This window comes from Nanorana parkeri, unplaced genomic scaffold (assembly GCF_000935625.1).
Source record: "Nanorana parkeri isolate BGI_ZX_2015 unplaced genomic scaffold, ASM93562v1 scaffold13, whole genome shotgun sequence".
Lineage (NCBI taxonomy): Eukaryota > Metazoa > Chordata > Amphibia > Anura > Dicroglossidae > Nanorana > Nanorana parkeri.
The window spans coordinates 3,365,769-3,387,635 of NW_017306281.1; the positions used below are offsets into that span (position 1 = coordinate 3,365,769).

General features: G+C 42.9%; 1 protein-coding gene across 1 annotated transcript in view; it reads right to left on the minus strand.

Annotated features, from left to right (window-relative positions):
- The window catches only part of NCOR2 (nuclear receptor corepressor 2), a 432,386-nt gene that overhangs the window by 113,218 nt on the left and 297,301 nt on the right, over nt 1-21,867 (minus strand). The window contains exon 17 of the mRNA XM_018557336.1: nt 10,376-10,438. Within this exon, the coding sequence (XP_018412838.1) occupies nt 10,376-10,438 (63 nt within the window). The remainder of the gene's footprint in view (nt 1-10,375; nt 10,439-21,867) is intronic.

Genomic DNA, 21,867 nt, shown 5'->3' on the forward strand with positions numbered 1-21,867 from the left:
TTCAAACAATTCTGGAATTTAAACTGTTACATGAGCAGCAGATCCTGGCACATACACCAACACATCCTACCCACCCGCTGCAACACGCTCTGTTCAGTCCCATCTTACATTTGTGTTTACAACAGATTTATTGCTGTACAACACTGGACAGGTCAGGGCATGCAGGGGGCGATATGTGCCATGCCAAAGAAACAAACTTGAGTCATTCTCAGATTCTTCTAGCAAGCGGCATGAATAAGATTCTGCACGGAGCAGCAAAAGTCTTCGTTTAATCAAATACGTGGGCCAAAGAAAGGTCTTGAACGTGAAAGATACATGGCTTTTCAAACTATATATGTATCTATGGTTATGCTAGCAACCTGGATTTGAAGGATGTCATTCAGGGATTTATAAAAGATTACTCAGCCTTTTGTAGGACCTTGTCTGATAGACCCAGGAAGCCCTGCAAAAAGAAGTCACCAGGTATATTGTGAAGGTGTTATGTGTCCTGTCTAACACAAGAATTTGACATTTAGGCCTCAGGCGGGGCGAACATGTCTGTGTGGCGTGCAGGCCCCTAAACAGGCCGATCCCGGGGGGGGCAGGTGCTGCATGCAATTGCACGCAGCATGCTGTTCTTCCCTATGGGAGGATGCGGCTGTACGCTGTCGTCCGCACACCCAAACTTGAACATCCGTGCAGGTTTGGGTGTCCGCACTTGGATGAACACTCTCTGCGTCCAAGTGCACCCCATCTGAATGAGGCCTTACACAGATTCAGGGGCATAATCTACCTGCTAAATAGATCTACCTACCCTAGCACTGATCCTCTGCACCTGGCTGCCATACTAGCTACATTTGTATAGCCGATGCATAGCTCTCTAGCCCACAAACCGTGGTGCCTGAGTAGGTGCACATCACACAATCATGGGTGCCACTAGATGGAACTGAAGAGTATAGGAAATTCCTATGCCCCTTGGCTCCATCTAGTGGCAATAAAGACCTGCAAATGCATTTGCCAAGCTATTTGATGGGCCAACATTTTATAAATCAGCCCCTTGGGGTATCTGGTTAACATGGACTATAGAAAAAAAAAGGATTAAATATATACTGAATGGATTCTGCAATTAATGCAATCAGCCTTCCTGCGTCCCTATGATCCAAGCCCATATCAGAATACTAAGCAAATCCCATAATTGCCAAAGGATAAAATGTTCTGTATACCAATCTATTGAAAGAAGTCTTTCTTCACACTTTTTCAGCTCACCCACTCTAAACTGGTAAAGGTGGGCTCCTGATGATTCTCACAGCTTAATGCTCATGATTGCTTTTCTTATTAAACACGCTCAAATCTCTAGATATCAAGACTAAAGTGTTTTTCCAACAAAAACTTTTTTTTTTTTCTTTTTAGTTTTTGGTACAACAGGGAAGGATTACAATCCTTGTCAGGTTTTTACTACTATCCTGGTCTCCATTGGAGAGCTTTTGACTCACAAAACTCACAGTGACAATGGATTCAGCAAACAGGAAATGAGGGAAAATCTGCAACATGGACACAGGCAGCAATAAAAAGTTGAAAGGGGTTCTAGCCTTCCTCTATTGTGTGTAGCTGTTGTATCACCTTTGCTGCCAATATTTAAAGAGCTCCAACATTTAATCACTATAAAGAAATACAGGGGCGCCTGTACACTCTCTTGTGAATAGTATTGCTTCAACCCCATTCTAAAAGCTTGTGAGACTGGCACATGGGTTAGCTTTTCACCTAGTGGAGTTCAGTTTGGAACCAGATAGAAGCCAGGAGCACTTTTCTGTGAGCTGTCGCTGTTTGTTCTGCGCGTCGTGGTGTTTGTCTAAGAGAGATCTTGCCAAGGCTATGATCCCTTCAGCAGACTGCAGATTTCTTGGAGGTGCTGTATTACTCATCACAAGTCATCTGTTCTCTAGAACATTGCGCAGCACAAGACACGATTCTGTTTGGAGCGGGCTCTTCTGCTCTGAGAATATTCATAAGCCAGTCACTCACATAGGATACCAGCAACATTGAAACACGGCTTTTCTGTGCAACATCAGCCCAGAAAATATCTTAAAATCAGAATGAACAGATTGCTATGGGCATGGTAGAGTGCTTTGAAAGTCATGTCACCCACATGCACAAAGACTTTCACTTTGGAGTTGTACTGTGAAAGTTAAAGTGACACTAAACTCAGGAATGAAATCTTAAAAATACATCCAAGTACCTTAACTATTAAAGCGAACTACGAGGTGAGTGCTTTTCACTCACCTCATAGTTCTAGCCGACCTGTGACAATGAGACTGTCAGTAGATCGGGAGGTGAGCGAACACATATCGGCGTTTGCTCACCTCTTGATCCTGTCACGGCTCTCTGCCATGACAGGGAAGGGGCTGGATTCCCAGCTCCGATCCGCCAGCACTGACTGGCGGAACGGACGGGGGAGGGGGCGGGTACAGCTGACTCTGCCTGTAGATAGGCAGAGCCAGCTGTCAGTCACGCAGCTGGGCGGATCCCGGCACAATTGTCGGGATCCGCTTCAGCGTCTCAGTATACCGAGAGCAGCAGCTCGCGGTATACTGCGGCGTCTCAGTTTACCGTGAGCCACAGCTCGCGGTATACTGAGCCTAGGTTGACGGGAGGACGCTAGTTTGTGTCCTCCCGTTACCCTAAGGAGAACTATGGGGAAAACCCCATAGTTCTCCTTTAACAACAATGTATCTTATCTGTGTATCACTCAGCTGTAGTTCCTCAAATCGTCTCTGAATTGGTGCTGACACTGACCTTCCTTCTGGAGGGGGGCTACTTTTGTTCCCCATGGTCCCTGTGTGTGTTGTAAAGTAGCCACTGCTCCAACATCACTCCCACGATGGACCACAATCTTACATTCAGTTTAATAATTGTATTGAGATTGTAGTCCATCGTGGGAGTGACCTTGGAGTGATGACTTTTTTATAACACACTCAGGGACCATGGGGAACAAAAGTAGCCAGCCTCCAGAAGGAAGGACAGTGTCAGCACCAATTCAGAGATGATTTGAGGATCTACAGCTCAGTGATACACAAATAAGATACATTTGTGTTAATAGTTAAGGTGCTTGAATGAATTTTTAAGATTTAACTCCTGAGTGTAGTGTCACTTTAAGGTCTAGGTGTAGCTCTTGTAGAAGTTTACAGGATAGATTACTAGATTGTATACACATTTAGTTATATGATCTCCATAAAGAGGTTTTTTTTAACTTCAGTCCCAATCTATTAAAAACAACATGCTACACATTTCTAAAGAACACGGATTACAAATCTAGACACTATTTATAGAAGTCTCCTAATCAGATTGCAATGGATAATCAATGTGAATGCAGCTCTGTGAATACTGGTCCTGAAATTAAAGGTGGTCCAGAATGTAGATGGCACAGCTATTTAAAGTGCAATTTTCATGCACCAAGTGCGTTCAACTCGTGTTAGCCAGGAAACATTGTAAATGTGCCTGCAGGAGGATCTTCATGTATGGATCCCGGTATTATGGTAATGGACCTTCATGTCAGGATCACAGTACAGATTTAAAAATACTGAAAATCATTTGAAATTACATTATATCTTACATGAGACTGTAGTAACTGGGTTTACATATACAGTACATTTGGACAGCGTGGGAAAGATTAGAACCTGCATTGGGTTTTAACTGATACGTGGGTGCCATCAGAAAGGTTTCACTAGACATTAAGACCTTGTTCACACCAAATGCAGACCAGATCCGGTCAGGTTTCTGCACACGCAGTGTAGTGGGTTGTGCCGCGTTTTAGATGCGTTTAGGGCCTGTTTTGGTTAAAAAACGTTTAACATGGGCTTTCAGGTACTTGCATGCGTTTTTGCCTAAGGCCTTGTTCACACCAAGCGCGGAGCAGATCCGGACCAGAGCAGGTGCAGACCGGATCAAAACTGCGTCCAATGTATTCCTATGGTATTTTGACCTCCAGTTCACATCGCAGCGTGCGGACCCAGACCAGATCCAGACCGGATGAAAAAAATGCGGCAAGCCCTATTTTACCTGCTCTGGATCTGGTCTGGAACGCATCAAAAACGCATCAAAAACGCATCAAAAACGCATGCAAGTGCCTGAAAGCCCATGTTAAACTTTTTTTAACCAAAACCGGCCCTAAACGCATCCAAAACGCGTTTAAAACGCGTCTAAAACGCGGCACAACCCACTGCACTGCGTGTGCAGAAACCTGACCGGATCTGCTCTGCATTTGGTGTGAACAAGGCCTAAGTGAGGTAAAATCTCGAACAAAAAGCATAGACAGAAAATAAAAATGCATTGTAGTAGAGTATGGGAAGGCTCTAACCCCAGTGAGCTTTACTTCTGTCTGTGCTGCCATGAGACATTTTACCTCACTTCCTGACTGGTGACTAGTTGCTTAGCCACAGGGCAGAGCGGATGTTTGATTCCTCCATCCTGGCTAAACAGCATGGATGGGGGAATCTACCCTGCTGGGCTTTTGTTTTTCAGAAAGTGGGCTCCCGCAGCTGTTTAACACCTTCATGACTGAGGCCCTTTTTTCATTTTTTGCACCCATGTTATGTTCCACATTTTAGGCCTGAAAATGACATAAAACCCCCCAACATTATATATTTTCTGAATGCCAAGACCCTATAGAATAAAATGGTGTTAGTTGAAAATTTTTATGTTGCGAAAACAGTGACTGCATCAGGCTGGCTTTGGTCACTGCTCGGCTCCATCTTCAACGGTGGATTGAAAAATGTAGTTTTGTTGAATGAAGTGGTGACGGCAAGACCACCAACAGTTCGTAATTTAACCATTTCCGGGCCGCAATACGTCGCTGGCGATTGCTGTTAATGCACAAGCGATACAGCCGCTGGATCATTTATACCGTGCGGCACCCCAATCCCCCCACCCCCCGCCACTGTTGGCTTCCAGCTCCCTGCAGTGAACAGAGAGAGATTCAGTGGCTTCCAGCTGCTGATCTCTCCTCTGATCACTGGACCCGGAAGTGATGTGTATTACATCACTTCCGGTGCCACTCTTACAGTTTCCGGCTCTTAGAGTCAGGAGATGAAGCTGGGGAAGCAGATCTCTGCTTCCTCAGCTTCTTTGGGTCCCTAGGTGACATTAGGGGTCTGAAAGACCCCTGATGTCTCCATAAAAGAGGACCTGTCACACCCTATCTGCTATTACATAGGGTGCATGTTAGCCCCCTATGTGATAGCAATAGGGTTAGTGTAAAAGAAAAAAACTAAAACAAAAAAAAAGTGTTTAAAAATGATAAAAATTAAAGTAACATATAACAAAAATAAAAAACATTTTTTTAAAGTGCCCCGCCCCCCACGTGCACGCACATACACACAAACATGCGTCGGTAAACTTACATGTAAAAACGACAATTGCTCTACACGTTACATATTGCCACGAACGTCGGAGTGAGAGCAATAATTCTAGGGCCATCAATCACTGTTAGCACTAAACTGATGAACGGTAAAAGCGTTTAAAAATGTTCCCTATGGGAAATTTTGGGTATTGACTTTTTTTGCGGCTTCACGGGCGAACGCAATTTTAAGGCTTGACATGTTTGGTATCTATTTACTCGGCGTGACCCCGTCTTTCATATTTTACTAAAAAATTGGGTATTATATTATGCTTCTGTGCACTAAATTTTAATTTAGTTTATTTTTTCCTAAAAATACTGGTTTGATAAACATTTGCGCAAAAACCGTGCGTCATAAAAAATTGCATTTTTTCATTCTACAGGGCCTCTGCTTTTAGAATATAATTGGGGGTCTGAAGCTGTTTTCTAGCCAAAAATTTATATTTTATCATGTGAAAATGCCCCGGACAGCAGGTGGTTAAGCAGGACTCTGCATTAAAGTGTGTATGGCCAGCATGAAAACTCTAGAGCGGGTCTAAACCCTCCCTAAGCTAGCCAAAAAGAAAAACAGTTTGTCTGGACATACAATTTAATCTGAATTCTGTCTAATTCCCTGCAGCTAGATTTCAATTAGCGCATCACATTTGTTGTGGGTGGGTTTGCTTCCTAAAGTCTATGCTTGTTAACCCCTTCATGACTGAGGCCCTTTTTTCCATTTTTGCACCCATGTTATATTCCACATTTTAGGCCTGAAAATGACGTAAAACCCCCCAACATTATATATTTTCTGAATGCCAAGACCCTATAGAATAAAATGGTGGTAGTTGAAAATTTTTATGTTGCGCAATATTAGCGCAACTCCTTATTAAACCCCAAAATTTAGTGACAAATTTAATTAAATGCCCCAAAACACAACAAATTACCCATTTTTTTAATGAAATATAAAAGATGAGGTTACAACGAGTAAAACGATACCCAACATGCCCAGTTTACAGATTGTGTGCGACCGTGAAACGGCGAAAAACTGCAGTACCCCAAAAAATCAATAAAAGACACTTTAAAAGCCCCCACAGGTCATCAATTTAGAGATACCCCAAAATTCTGGCCCTAGAATTATTGCTCTCACTCCGGCGTGCGCGGCGATACCCAACATGTGTAGCGCGTTCGTCGTTTTCATGCGTAGGCGCACCCGACGCGTGTTTACGTGGCGACGCGCGTGCTCGCGGGGGCGGGGTACTTTTAAAAATTTTTTTTTATTATTATTAGATTTATTTTATTTAAATTTAATTTTAAAAACTGTTTTTTTTTACTTTACTTTGACTGCTATCACATGGGGGGGCTTGCAAGCCCCCCCATGTAATAGCAGATGGTGGTGACAGGTCCTCTTTAAGGTGATGCTGGGGGTCCAAAAGACCCTCAGTGTCACCTTTACACTGGAAATAAGCTATTGAAGTGCAGATCGCACTTCAATAGCTTATAGCTGGGCTGCAGGAGCCCAGAACTGACAGCCCAGGGACCGGAAGTGATGCAATCTGCATCGCTCCCGGTCCCATAGAACGGGGAGGGGATCGATGAACGGAAGTTCGTCGACCTCCTCCCCAGCTCCCCGCGGACACAAAGATCGCCGGTCCCGGGCCCGTAGGAGGGGCAACGGAGCCCGGGAAGCACGGCGGGGGTGTCCGGCGGGGGGGGATGGCCCCTTCTTCGGGACGCAGAAGCGATCTGGCGACATGTAAGTCGCCAGGATCGCTTCTGTTGTAAAGCCGACAGTCGGCTCTACAAGTTTAAACAGAGTCCCGGCGGCAAAAGTCGCCGGGAGTCTGTTTAAACAGCCCCGATGCTGGCGACGTACACTGTACGTCGTCAGTCACGAAGGGGTTAAGGTCCTCGCCTTCTTCTAGACTCCATGTAGATTCTGCTTCCCAGGCAGGTTTGGTTACAGTAATAAATTAAATACTATGTAAGTAAGACATCCTGTTTATACAGTATATAACATCAGATAGGAGTCTGCGATATCACTAAACTACACAAAGCCTTCCCTGGGATCCCCTCCTCCTCCTTTCCCTCAAATTTTTGGAGTCTTCACACAAATATTGCTCCAAAAATATACATAATTAACAAGGCAAAGATGGTTTATTGTACAAGATGGCAATCCAGGTGTTTAAGTACTCAAAGTGCATATTGTCTGAATTAGGGATGCACCGTTACTAGTATCAATATCGTTGCCGAATGCAAGTATTTGCTCCCGATACCGTAAGTTCCGGTATCAGGAAGTCAGGCGGCGAGTCATTACATTGATTGGCTGGGAAGCTGGCTCCTCATCACCTGGGGACTGGGAAGCATAGAGCCGGCTTCTCTGCTATTCTGGAAGCCGGGCGGCGAGTCATCTCACACCACCCAGCTTCCTGGCTAATCAGGAAGCTGGGTGGCGAGTCATTACATGCTGCCCGGCTTCCTTAATGGGACTTTCCGGTACTCGTATTCGATATATTGAAAAACTGGTATCGGTGCATCCCTAGTCTGAATATAATCCAATTCTAGTGTAGGTTAAAATAAAACTGGCCAGAAAAATCTGATTGACTGCCAATACTTTCAGAGTTCTTCAGGATTCTGTACAACAGTCCTATCATCCCTTACAAGGTGGTCACACTGGTACCGCTTTAGAACAAGGGAATAACTGAAGCCTATATACAGTTATGGGAATTGATCAAAACTGCAGCAGACAAAATCTGGAGCAGCTGTGCATGACAACCAATCGGCTTCTCTCTTCAGTTTTTTTCCGTTAAGATTTGAAAATGAAAGAGAGAGGCTGATTGGTTGCCGTGCACAGCTGCTCCAGACTTTGTCTGCTCCAGTTTTGATAAATTCCCTTCAGTATGTCTACTTTATGAGAGGAACATTATTTTCACCGGTAAAACCACTTAGAATATAAAGGTTGGTATTGGATTTCCTGAATGTGAAACGGAGGAGATACAAGTGCTATATATATTTAAAGATCCAATTAATTACTTCCTGTTCCAAACACCACCAAAGATATCTTTGTAAAACCTGCATCTTACACATAAAGAAACCTTCATACTGGCACCGCAAAGCTTTGTATTCCATTGAACTGCATTCAAAAATCACAGTCCAGCCTTGAACTCTAAATGATACTCTTTATGTGGAAAAAGCCATTAGCTTTGAATAGATGGTACAAGCCTACAATCATATTGCATTACCTGAACAAAACTACTCCACCACAAAGATACAAAACTTCACTTAGGATAACCATACAATGCCTGATTTTTTTCATACGATTCGACAACTCAACAAACACGATTGATAATCAAAGCTTTAAATGAAACAAAACGACCATCTGTAGCTGGCTGAAGTGTCAGGCTACATGGATTTCCAGCAAGCTGGAAAATCATTCTCTGAGGAAGGTCATTTGGGACAGGTATTACTAAGACATGTGATTGTGTACAGATTGTATGACAACAGTTATGAGCAGGCAGCGACAATGCGTGTACATTTCTTATTGGTCACAGTGGATAATCCAACAGTCAAAAATCATCAAAAGCAATAAATACGATTCTGAACGATTTTTTTTGTTTACATGTTGTAAATTTAACTGAAAGGTCGGTTTACACTTTAAAGGCCAACATCATTCAAAGCAATGCCTAATTTTCAGTGTTGAGTAATTAGTAGTGAGTAATTTCCAACTGATACACACTGCCTGCTAAACTCTCCACAAAAAACTGGGGAATCCAGCCACAAGAGAGTGATACTTTCATTATGTTTATACGAGAGGTACTGCGCGATAGGTATGCTTTACTGCTCGCTCACAATGCAAGTCTGCAGGTCTACTGACTCACTGAAAATAATGCCCACCCCATGTGGCTGATATCTTCTCTCAATAGTTGTTGAGCAGAGAGACAAAAAACAGCCCCCTTTAGTGGTTAATCTTCACGTTTTCTATGTAGTACAATACAAATATGTAAAAAATCTTTAAAAATGTGAAAGTCACATAAAAATCTATTTAAAGATAATATTAACTAAGCAATAATAACTCAAAGGGGAACATTTATCAATTCTTGCACAGCAAATCAATGCTAAACAGAAGCAGCAAGACCAATTATGAGACAGATTATTAGGCCTCATTCAAATTGTGTGTTCTGGCATTCTTGTGGCAGGAATGTCAGGTGTCCCCATTTAGATGTGGCCGCTGTACCTGTTCAAGTTACTGACAGGTTGACTGCATCTTCGAGTGGCAGTCCGCATGTAATCGCATATAATATTAAATGCGGTTTGGAACTGATCCCTGTCCCTGGATGCATCTATCCTGTGTCCAGTGACAGTCATCTATTCCAAACATTACATGCGGACTGCCACTTACAGATGCAGCTGCTGTCACCCAGTTATTAACTTGAACAGGTACAGCGGCCTCATCTAAAGAGGGACACCTGCCATTTGGATTCCTGCCGCTGGCACGTTGGAAGGCACTGTGTAAATGAGGCCTAAGACTGCATCTTTCTTCATAAATTGCTCCCTCTGCAGGTGTAAAGTAAGACTGCAACACAATAAAACCTGCTCTGACCACATCTTAAATGTGCGTCTATTTGGAGATCTGAAAATCTGTCTAACATTCATTGCTAAATCTGACACTGGCAAATCAGTTTCACATTGCTGCCTAGAACATAGCCCTCGCAAATACACAGAAAATCCATTGCATATACTTTGCTAAATGCAGCCTCATATGCGTCACTAATTTGCTTTAATAATGCTTCCCAAACTATGCAAACACTCTATGTTAAAGTACACTGTATTTCCCTTTAAATGTAAAAAGCTCTTCCATGTAACAGCAGACATCAATTATCATAGAAGGCCTTGTATTTCTGAATCATTCTGTATCTCACATGGATGCTACAAATAGCATGAAGGAGGGGGAGGGGAGAGGCGGTAAGGACTGATTGTATGTGACAGCAAATAGCAGCCCACTCATAACACCACCAGAATCCTACCCACCTTTTTTTGCCGTTTCCATTTCCTCTTCTGTCCAGCGAGAACTTTCATTCATTTCCATCGCAGCTGCAAAACAAAGAACAATTAAGGCTTAGAAAGACAAGAATAAAACATTTCACATAATGATTGAGACCTTACCAAGCAAATATCAGCCAGGCATTCTCTGGCGTTAGCTGGGACAGACATCCATATTTTTAGTCATGCTAGTGGCTGATTTGGACATGACAATAAAACAGAGGGCAGCAGTTTCAGGTCAAGTGGTAACAACACAATGAGATCCAGGGGCTTCAGCTGCGAGAGGCTCTTGCCAGTGTACTTTGTAGAAATTCAGTTTCTCAGGCTGAAAACATTCGCTACCATTCCACTTCAAATGGCCCATGAAACAGAGAGCAATGGGCTGTGGGCACTTAAAGAGTACTGCACTGATTGGACTGCGATAAAACATGAACAGTTCACGTAAAGGACAAACACAGGACAAGAAAAGGGGAAAGTTGTAGAGACAATTAAAAATAGCTGAGCTCTTCATGCAGAGCGCGTCTGCTGCTGCGAGCCCCTGACAACTATTAGCCCGGGCCCTTTGGGGGAACACGCAGGAACATCCTTTCCAGTTCACTGCCTCAGATTTCAGTTGGCACCTCTCTTGGGCACATCACAAGTAATTTTCTTTCATGAGACTCCCCACAGCCACAAGATGGTAAGGGATAGCACACCAGCAGCTTATGTCTGCCATACTGTGTGATAAAGAAGAAGCGAGACACCCACACAACACAGACACAGAACACTGCAGCAAAGGTAGTAAAGTCTCTGCAACAGATGGCATTCTTATGTATTCATTAATTAGTAAGGAACTAAACTTTCCATTAAAAAATGTAGTAAATGTTTTGTGTGTTACCAAGTGCAGGCAGACAAGTAAAAATCCATCAGCAAAACCAATACAATAAGACGCTGTCAGATTGGTATAAAAGAACTTGGACGTGAATAAGAAAACAACACGTCCTAATAAGGACTGCCTTCCCTGGAAAAAGGAAAAAACTATATCCCAGAGCCCAAGTAAACCAGGCAAACCTTTAACCCGTCCATTGAGAAGCAGCATTTGTGTAAATAGTGTGCAGGAGGAAAGAGATACAGCAGATCAATTTCGGTAAGTACTCTCTAAGTCTCCAGCAATGTCCAGATGCAAAGCAGCAAGCTGATATGTATAAAGAGAGAAAAGGAACACGATGTATACTTGGTTCTTTCCTTCAATTACAACACACTCCAACAGTACAGATAGCAGAGTTAAAGGACACCTAAACCCAAACACAACAATATCATATATTGCAGCTCACTTGTCCTTGGATATGGTGGCTGTATTAGTTTTCTTTTTTCAGGCTAAGTACAGAAAAATACCTGTTCATCTCCTCAGAGTTATTGTTACCTTCTTTTGCAATAAACTGATATCTCAAACAATGTTACCAGAATTCCCAGTTCTCTTGTCTGAACTACAAACTTCTACCTACGTAATAGAGATGAGGAGAAGGGGAGGTGTTTGCAGTCAATATCAGAGAACAGCCTAGAATGGCAATGCTGCTCCTCCATAGATACAGTACTGTAAGTGAGTGTTGCCACCCTAGGAGAGGAAGTGTGTTACTGGCAGGACCTCCAGGTAAGAATAAAGAAAAAAAAAAAAAGCCTGAGAAAAGAAAAACGAATGCAGTGACCACAACTAAGGAATAAGCTGCAAAATATTCCTTTTGGTTTTAGATGTGCTTTAAAAATCACAAGTAAATGTAAAGGTGTCGTAAAATAAATCCCCCCAACTCCCAGAGTGCAGCCTGCTGTGTTGCATACAGTACATACCTTCCTCCCTGTACCAGCTATCTCCACCGCACGCCCTGCCCAGCGCTGCACAAACTTTGAAAAAAAATGTCCCCACTGGCTTACTGTGCATGCACTCTGCAGCCCTATTCATTCCTATTGGTGAGCAGCATTCCACAGGATGGCTGGAAACAACTAATCCATAGGGAATGAATGGGGCAGAGGCTTGCGTGCGCATTAGGCATAGGACCCAGTGGGAATGTTTTCGGAATAATGGCTGGGTAGGGCCGCACAGTGAAGGAAGTTAAGTAAGTGACACGGCAGGCTGCAGTCAGGGGGGTGAGGGATTCATTAATGGACAAGCTCACTAACAGTAAAATAAAATCTTTCCAGGAAGTCTCACTGTTGATAGTTGTCACTGGGACAGGTGTCCCCATTGGAAGAATTTCCCTTACCTCCTCTTTTACAACTGTAAATTTGAGATTTCCCCAAGCTTTCTGTCACAGTGTCGAAGGTCACCAAAACAAAAAGTGAGAGCAAACCTAGCAAATAGTACACAGGTTCTAAACCTTCCCCTTTCTATCAACAAATGGCACATCAAGAATGACAAGTGGAAAGACTTCTGAACATCCACAAACAACTAGTATATTCTGGGTTTCTGCTTTGACTAACAGACGCAGCACACATGCAGCAAAAGCTTTGCTCCTTTTTCTCGGATATAAAAGGATTAATCGCTGTCATTTTCATAGAAATGTTCCTACATGTTATTATACAGGATGTATATAGCGCCAACAGTTTACGCAGCGCTTTACAATATAGGGCAGACATTACAATCACAATACAATTCAAGACAGGGGGGTAAGGAGGGCTTACAATCTAAAAGGGAGGGGGAAGTGATACATGAGTGTTGTGCCATCCAGACGGATATGTCGTGGGTGAGTTGTGGAGTAGAAAGATAGATTTGAGTGTCATCGGCATAGAGATGGTATTGGAAGCCATGTGAGGTTATTAACTGGCCAAGGGAGGAGGTGTAGATAGAGAAGAGAAGCGGTGCAAGGACAGAAAGAGGAAAAGGAGGGGAGGAGTTAGTAGTCGACACTAAAGGAGCGCTTAGATAGGTAGGAGGAGAACCACGAGAGAGCAGAGTCTTGTAGCCCAAGTGACTGGAGTTTTTTGAGGAGGAGCAGGTGGTCAACAGTGTCAAAAGCAGCAGAAAGATCTAATAGCAAGAGTAGGGAATAGTGGCCTTGGCTTTTAGCAGTGAGTAGGTCATTAGTGAGTTTAAGGAGGGCGGTTTCAGTGGAGTGATCAGCGAGGTGGCGACTTAGGCGGCTGTAGATGAGGCGTTCTAGGAGTTTGGAGGTGAATGGTAGTAAGGAGATTGGTCTGAGATTATTGAGGTCGGTAGGGTCCATTGAGGGTTTTTTGGGTATTGGGGTGACCAGGGCATGCTTCAGAGGGGAGGGAAAGATTCCAGTAGAGAGTGAGAGATTGAAAATGTGAGTAAGAGAGTATAGGATAGAGTATGAGGGTGACCGAAGTAGCGGTGAGGGAACAGGGTCCAGGGGGCAAGTGGGTGTCAGAGAGAAGCTTTGTAACCTCCTCTGGGGTCAAAAGAGGAGAGTAACAAGTGTGATGGAGGGTCTGGCACATGAAAAGGGGAAGGTGAGTGTACAGTGGCGATCTGATCCCGAATTGTATCTATTTTGTTTTTGAAGTGAATGGCAATGTCCTGGGCAGTGAGTGAGTTAGTGGGTGGCGGTGGAGGACGAAGTAGAGAGTTAAAAGTAGAAAAGAGTTGGCGAGGTGTGGATGAGAGTGTGTTAATAAGAGTGACAAAATAAGTCTGTTTGGCAGCACGGAGGAAGGAATTATATTTTAGGAGGGCAGCTTTGTACAGGGTGAAGTCTTGCAGAGATCTATAGTGCGGCTATGTCTCTTGAGATTTTTGGTTTCATCTGCTTGCCACGGTTGTAGCGGACGTGGTCTAAGTCTGCGAGTAGTGAGGGGAGCCAAGGTGTCTAGAGAGGACGAAAGTGAACAGTTGTAGGCAGAAATAGCCAGGTCAGGGCAGGATAGGGGTGAGATTTTGTCATAGAGGTAGTCAGTAGCAGAGTAGAGAAGAGAAGGGTCGAGGTGGTGAAGATTACTCTGGGTGACAGTGTGCCCTGTAGGGGGATTCAGGGTTGGTGATAGGGTGAGGGTGAAACTGAGAAGGTTGTGGTCTGAGGAGGAGGAAATGTTGGAATATTTCTTTGTGCAATAACAACTGCTTCCAAAGATCTCAGGACAATCACCTTTTTTTGAGCTGCATATCGCTCTGCTTGGTCAGACTTATTTCACAAATACTAAGAGTGCCCACCAGTGGTCAAATTATAACACTGCATTTGTCTCCACTGTGCTAATGTGTAGTTCTGTTCTGATAATGACATTAACAAGAACAGACCCTTTGATGATTAGCTACTTCTAAAGGTGCCCATACAAAAAAAATCTCTGAACTGAAGGTGAATATTGAAGTAAAAGCATTTTTGTTTTCTTTTCTTTTACTTAGCTATTCATTTTTACCTTACTCATTTTTACCTGGAGTTCTGTTTTACGGGCCATTTTTTAGCATTAGGTTAAAGTATATCCAAAGCCCAAACTTTCTTTTTTCATTTTGGATATAGAAGGAGAGGGTTCAAGTTTTCTTTTGCCATCTGTATCTTATTAGAGAGATTTCACTTTGCTTCTTGCTCTGCAGACTCAACAAGAAGTGAGAAAATATAATTCCACTGTGCGAGAAATCCCCCATTGGAAGATTACCACTCTAGTCCTGTTCTGGTGGCAACTCATAATTTATAATAATTTAGGATTTACCCTCACTTAAATTACGGGGGTGCTGGTCAGCTTACATGTTAATGGTTATAAGCAGGGGTCTCAAACAATCCCTCAGTGTATGGGCACCTTTAGGCAGAACATTAAACCTATGTTAATGTAGAGGAATTGCACAAATCCATCCACAATTAAACGGACTGGTTGGTATAAGTTGTTGGTTTAAAAATAAAGCATGATCATGTCCTCTAACCATTAATTCCATTCGTCTTATTTGAAAACATCCTCTTCACAGCACAGCCACTACGTGCCATGAATAAAACAGCACAGGCCGGCATTAAACCTTAAGCTTGAATTGTACAGACGTCACTTTAGTTTATATTATTAAAGAAAAGCAGGTTTTTTCCCCCCCGAAAGGTGAGATCGCCACATGTAACAAATAGGGATCATTGGTTAAGATGAAATGGTCTGTTCACAATGTAAAAGTCTCCACTTGTGCAGCACGCACATGCAGCGCACAGGAACAGAGGTCACACGGATATCAAGCAAACCATCTGCAATTAAGAGAACACTCTCTGCCAGACTACATGAAGTTTTCTATTAACTCATTGATGAGCGGAAAGGTTCTTCCTCCTAAAATGCCTGCAAAGTGTATGGGGTAAAATTGAGCTCACCAATTACACAGATTGCAAACTTTTAATATTCACATTGTGGCTGCATCTGAACATTTTGTCTAAGTGCTTTCATCACAATTAATGATGATGGATAAGGCTTCCGTGACAGCTATTAGAGAAATCGCCTCTGTTACATTGTACCAAGTGTTTGATTATGTATCGCCTCGCTGGAACCCATCCATTTCTGCTGTAAGATTTTACAGTAAATGAAAATGATCTGATCAGTCTTTACTGTTACAGCGAAAAGAAGAAGTCCCTGTCCCTGAGCTAGCAATTCACTTCTGTGCTACAGTCGGGGCTGGTAAGAATGTGAAGGAATGTGGATCATATCAGGAAAATGTCCTTTTCTATGTTTTAAATTGTTTTGAATTTGTTTCATTTGCTTCCTAGCTTTGTGACTTTCCTTACTCAGCTTTTAGCGTTGCTATGCGTTACCAAGATGGATCCTGTATTCGGGAGCGCGCCAAGGACACATCGGAGGAATGCCGAGGGAGGACGCTACAAGCAGAAGATATATTTGACTAACCAATTAGCGAGAGACACAAGACTTTAACTAACAGCCCCTCTAGTTTGCCCAATAGTACAAGACATTTAGAGGTAACAGAGGTGGGCATATGTGTGACGAGCACTCTCCTGTTATCTGTGTATAAAGGAGAGAGAGCGCCCTGAATAAAGTAGATGCGTCATAAACCTTAATCCTGAGTTTGTGATTTCTCTCCGGTGCACCGTACACAAAATAATTAGAAACAGCAGCAGACATCTTGTGTGAACCCAGTTGTGGTTCAGATCCATTTCAAGAATACTGCATGAAAGCAAGGCAACGGGGATTCCACATTCATATTTGTAAAGTGTATGCAAAGCCAAACAATGATCTTTGCTTATGTGCTTTCTTTTGCTCTGCTAAACTCTGCCATTCAAAGCATTTTGTTACATCTGTCTAATAAGACCTGTTGACCCTACCAGCTCCTAGTTTCCTGTAGTAAGCCGACAATGCTGTATTGAAATATCAAACTATGTGACCAGCTCTTACAGATTCTATCACCCACTGTACTGTATCTTTGGAGGAGCAGTCTTGTCACCCTAAGACATGAAATGTGTTCAGACTGCAGAACACCTCTCGCCCATGTGAAAGATGAGTAAACAAGGTGTTCTGTAGTCTGAACACGCTTCATGTCTTAGGGTGACAAGGTTGCTCCTCCAAAGATACCGTACAGTGGGTGAACGTTTTAGCGTCGTCACCCCAGGACAGAAGAGTGTTACTGGCAAGATTACTGGGTAAAAAATAAAATAAAAACTAATAAATAAATGCAAACACTACATTTTAGTTTTAGTAAGCTGCCTTATATTACATGTTTTCTGTTTTTAGATATACTTTAATTATTAAAGATGAAAATAATATATCAAGCACAAACACTGGAAATACAGGCTGGATGTACATGCGTTTATTTATTGGATTTTTTATTAACAGGGCATGTATAGAAGGAGAGTAGAAACGACTTGGTGAAGAAGGCTGGAATCCCACTTTACAATATCCTGTACATATGCTGCACTTTTACCCCAAATATATTTTAGTGCTGACCTGTCCTCTACCAATCTTTCTATTATAAATCCCATTCTTCCAAAGTGTTAACAGGGATTGAAATGTTGTTTTTAATGAGGATTGTGCCACGGTTCCCATGAAACGTGAGTGCTCAGTATATAAAGCAGAGTCCAGATCTGTTTGATCAGCCCTGACCAGCTGTTCACAGTACAAGTGATTCTGAGCCATATCGAACTGTTCAGGGCAGAACTTTGGCATTCAGATCTGGAGGCTGTCGGGTGCCTGTAAATCACTTCTACAAGATTGCCAAGTTTAGTTCTATGCTGGCGCTATGTAGTACAGCAGTGGCAGTAAAAGGGTTAAAAGTAGGGATGTTCAGATACCAAGTACCGTACTCGGTACAAGTACAGATACGTTTCCAGCTCCAAGACTAGACTAGAGAAAAATTAAAAAGTTAGGAGGCAGCTGTCATTTGTAAGGAGCACACGGGGCGCCTGTGATTTGTACATCTCTGTTTTAATGTGTGATTTTTTTTAAAAACAAATATATATATAAGGGATGCACAGATACCATTTTTTCAAGTCCAAGTACTGATACATTTTTATTTATTGCCATGTGACAGTTTTTCTAAAACAATACAGACTAATGATTTCAGGACAGCGGTGGAGCACCAGAGCCAGGTCCCAGCTGTAACCGCTGCAACCCTGGTAGTTCTCATGAAAATGCCAAATATCGGGACTGGTATCTGAACATCCCTAGTTAAAAGGGTAAAACAAGAGCAAATGTGCATGTAATGCAAAGCTGTACGCATATTTTTTTTATTATGCCTTGCCATATGCTTTAATTATATTGCTCAGTAACTACAATGAATATAAATCCACAAATGCCTCTGCAAACCAGTATTTGCTCTTGATGCCATTACTACTTTTACATCACCATGCCACACAAAACCTGAGCAGAGAACAGAGGTGTAGGTTAGCCCTTGCAGCTACCTGTAGAAAACAGCAAAGAAGTGGAAAGAAGACTAGTCACTCTGCACAAAGAGAGAGAGAGAGAGAGCAGCGGCAAATGGTCTTTATTACAGGAAATTCCGGCACACAGGCAAAGTGAAGGAGTTGTTTTATTCTTAAATACTGCACAGATTAGGAATATTGGACACCAATATTTAAGTATACATATGGCTCTTGTATTTAGACATTTGTTTAGCCTGAATGTAAAGTGACATTAAAGTAAAAAAAAAGTTTCCCTCCCCCCAATGTTAATGGGCGTGCTAGCAGTAGATATAGGCAAAAAAAAACGGAGGGTTTAGAACCCCTTTAAGCTTTAAAGTGACACTAAGCTCTGGAGTTAAATCTTAAAAATACATTCAAGTACCTTAACTACTAACAAAAATGTATCTTATTTGTGTATCACTCAGCTGTAGATCCTCAAATCAGCGCTGAATTAGTGCTGACACTGTCCTTCCTTCTGGAGGGTGGCTACTTTTGTTCCCCAAGGTCCCTGTGTGTGTTAGCATAAAGGTGCCCATACACTGCACGATTATCGTACGATAATCGTATGCGATCGGGTTTTCGTACGATAATCGAGCAGTGTGAACCGAGACGTGCGACCGTTTCTACTGTACGGTCGCACGTCTTCTGTCGAACCAGCATGTTCGAAAACCAGCCGGGAATCGTACGATTCTCGGCTGGTTAGAACGGTGCTCGGAAGATAAATGCTGAATGGGCCGGTGTGCGCACGCCGTTCAGCATTGCGGTCATCGGAAGCGGGCTTGCGATGATCGAGAGTGCGATCTGCCTGTCCAAGATAGGCAGATCGTACGTTTTTTTAATCCCTTTACAACCATCGCAAGACTAAAGTCTTGCGATGGTTGTAGAGTGTATGGCCACCTTAAGGCTGTGCTGGACAGCAGTATGGGGTACAGATAATACACCCGTACTGGTGGAGGCAAAGGACTGTTCGCCAAAAGGCAACGGGGCCAGATTTGAGCAGGTAATTCAATTTTCCCAAATTGCCTGGGAAAAGTGAACTTACCCTTTAACCTCTCTGGCGGTCTGATTATCTCAGTTTTTTTTATTTTTTCCCCACAATGTTTTACTTTTAAATCTGCCACCGGTTCCGCCCCCCTGCAACACGGGCGCTCGCAAGGGACAGAACCCGGAAGGCAGATGCCGGCATCGGCCAGAGGACACAGCGGGGCTCCTGGACAGGGTAAGTTACGCACAGTGTAATCCCGAGTGTGGCTCGGGGTTACCGCTTTTGGTTCTGAAAATTAACCCCAAGCCACACTCGGGATTACCGCAAAGGAGGTTAATGCACATGGCTGGCAATGGCGGCAGCACCCAACGCACACACACAATGTCCTACATGTGCGTTTATTTGCATGCAGATGGTGGGGGTGGCGGGGGTTTGTTTTATTGTCATTTTTTTTATATTTTGTTTTTTTACTTTTTTATAATTTCATTCTATTATTTTTACCTTTTTTTAAACTTAATTTTATTCCTATCACACAGGGGCTTACAATACCCTATGTGATAGTTTGGAGGCGACTGGGTCTCTTTATGGAAAACAAAATAGATCTTTTGTGCAGTTTCTGACATTTGAGACAGGTGGGGTTGTTATTACAGCACTCCGGTCTCATTGATCACAGAGAGCAGAGCTGAGAGCGGACGTTCTCTGCTCGGCTCCCTGCTCACCATCCTGAGTTCATTTGCCGTGGTCCCGGGCCCCCAGAAGAGCGGGGGACCCTGAAAACCATAACTGGGGGTGGGGGGAGAGATCAGACAAGATCGCTGCTCATTTTATACAAGTGATCTGAGATCACTTGTACTAAATGAGCAGCGGCTCCCCCAATCTAAATTTAGCTTTGCTAGTGAGGGCTAAATGTAGAAAAAAACCATCAGCCCGGCGCCAGGAACTGCATGTCCCAGGCGTCGGGCGATACGAATTCCACACCAATTATTTTAAGGATTTAGTGTCACTTTAAGCCTGCTCATTCACACGTTTATGCCTGTGGAGGAGATTAGGATGACATCTCCGGTGAAAGCTTATATCTGCGGAAAACAACAGCATTTGGCAAAGAAACTCCAACCCAGTCAACAAATTATTCCCCTGAGGTTGGATAGCTAATATTTAGTTCAATTAAATATTAAGGACAGGGTTTGGGAGAAACAAACATAGGTGACAGGGGTTGAGACACACTATGTTCTGTGTTCTCAATACAGTTAGCATGTCCCTGGCAGAGAATTCCATATGTTTAGCAGGGTTTTGGAACCAGTACAAGTGACATACCACCCTAACTACCATAATGTTACCTAACCCATTGGCTGACACAAACACGTAACTCCCCCATATCTTTAGTTGAATCCTCAAGGCATGTGCACACCAGAATCTGTAATATACCATGCCATGACCCGCATTATAACACATGCTACTGCTTCGTACAGTAATGTAAAGACAATTGCACCTACCACACATCTACATTGCCTTTAAACGAAAGCCACAGGTACATATGCTTAATGCATTGCATTTAAAAAAAAAGATACAGGATGCTGAGATGCGTTGATGGCCAATTCATTTTAAATGGGCTGCCAAAGTATCGCATGTTAACCAGTTGACATCCGCGGTGTTAAACCCCCTTCCCATCCAGGCCATTTTTCAGTATTCAGCGCTGCGGTACTTTAACTGACATTTATTCCGTCATGCAGCGCTGTACTGAAATAAAAAGCAAAGCATGACATTCTGGTGCAAACGTGCATTAGAACTAAACCAGATCCCTAAAATTACCAATTAACCTTCCTCTAAAAACCTCTACTGTACCCCTTAACCCCTGGACAGGTAAGCCCCCATTTTCTTTAACCTAAACTAATAAATGCCACATTTACATTGCATCAATGTTATTCAGCATAGAATCATTACAAGCCTTTGTGATGTACACAACATTGCCTAAACCAACATCTTTAGTCCAAGAACAACCTGTGCCAAGTTAAGACCAATGGACAAAACACAAATGGACAAAGTAAGTATGCACGTATGGCCAACTGATATACTACCACAGGAACCCAGCTGTCATAGGCATAAGCTAAGCTTGCCTGTAATTTTATAAATCCTGGGTGCATTATTTAACACACAAAAAGGCAGAACTTATGTAACCCTTTCCTTTGCCTATGTAAGATCATGTAGTATTCTATATGGTCCAATTTCTGATTAAACTAATTGTGCAAAAAAATATATTAAGAGTAGTATAAAAGCAAGAAAAACCTAGACACAAGCAAACAACCTAAATCCTCAACACTTAGGAAGCCATTTCACGTGATGCCTCTACTTTTACATTTCTGTAACCAGGGGCGTATCTACCACAAGGCAAACAAGTAATTTGCCTCAGGCAGCACTTTCCAAAGGGAGCAGCAAAAAAATGCTAGGGTATATGTATATCTTCTGTATGCCCCATCATGTGTATGGCGATCCCCGATCTCCCGCATCCCCTTGTCACTTGCACAGAACTCTGCGATCAGATGGAATGTGCCCAGTGGTTACAATGTATCATCATCAGTGGGAGAATGTTTGTGCTGGCCACGTGTCCTGCTCTAGGATTTGTCATCCAGAAGCGGATTTAAAAATGATTGAATAAATAAGGATGGGGCAAATTTAGATTGGGGGGGGGGGGTTTTATG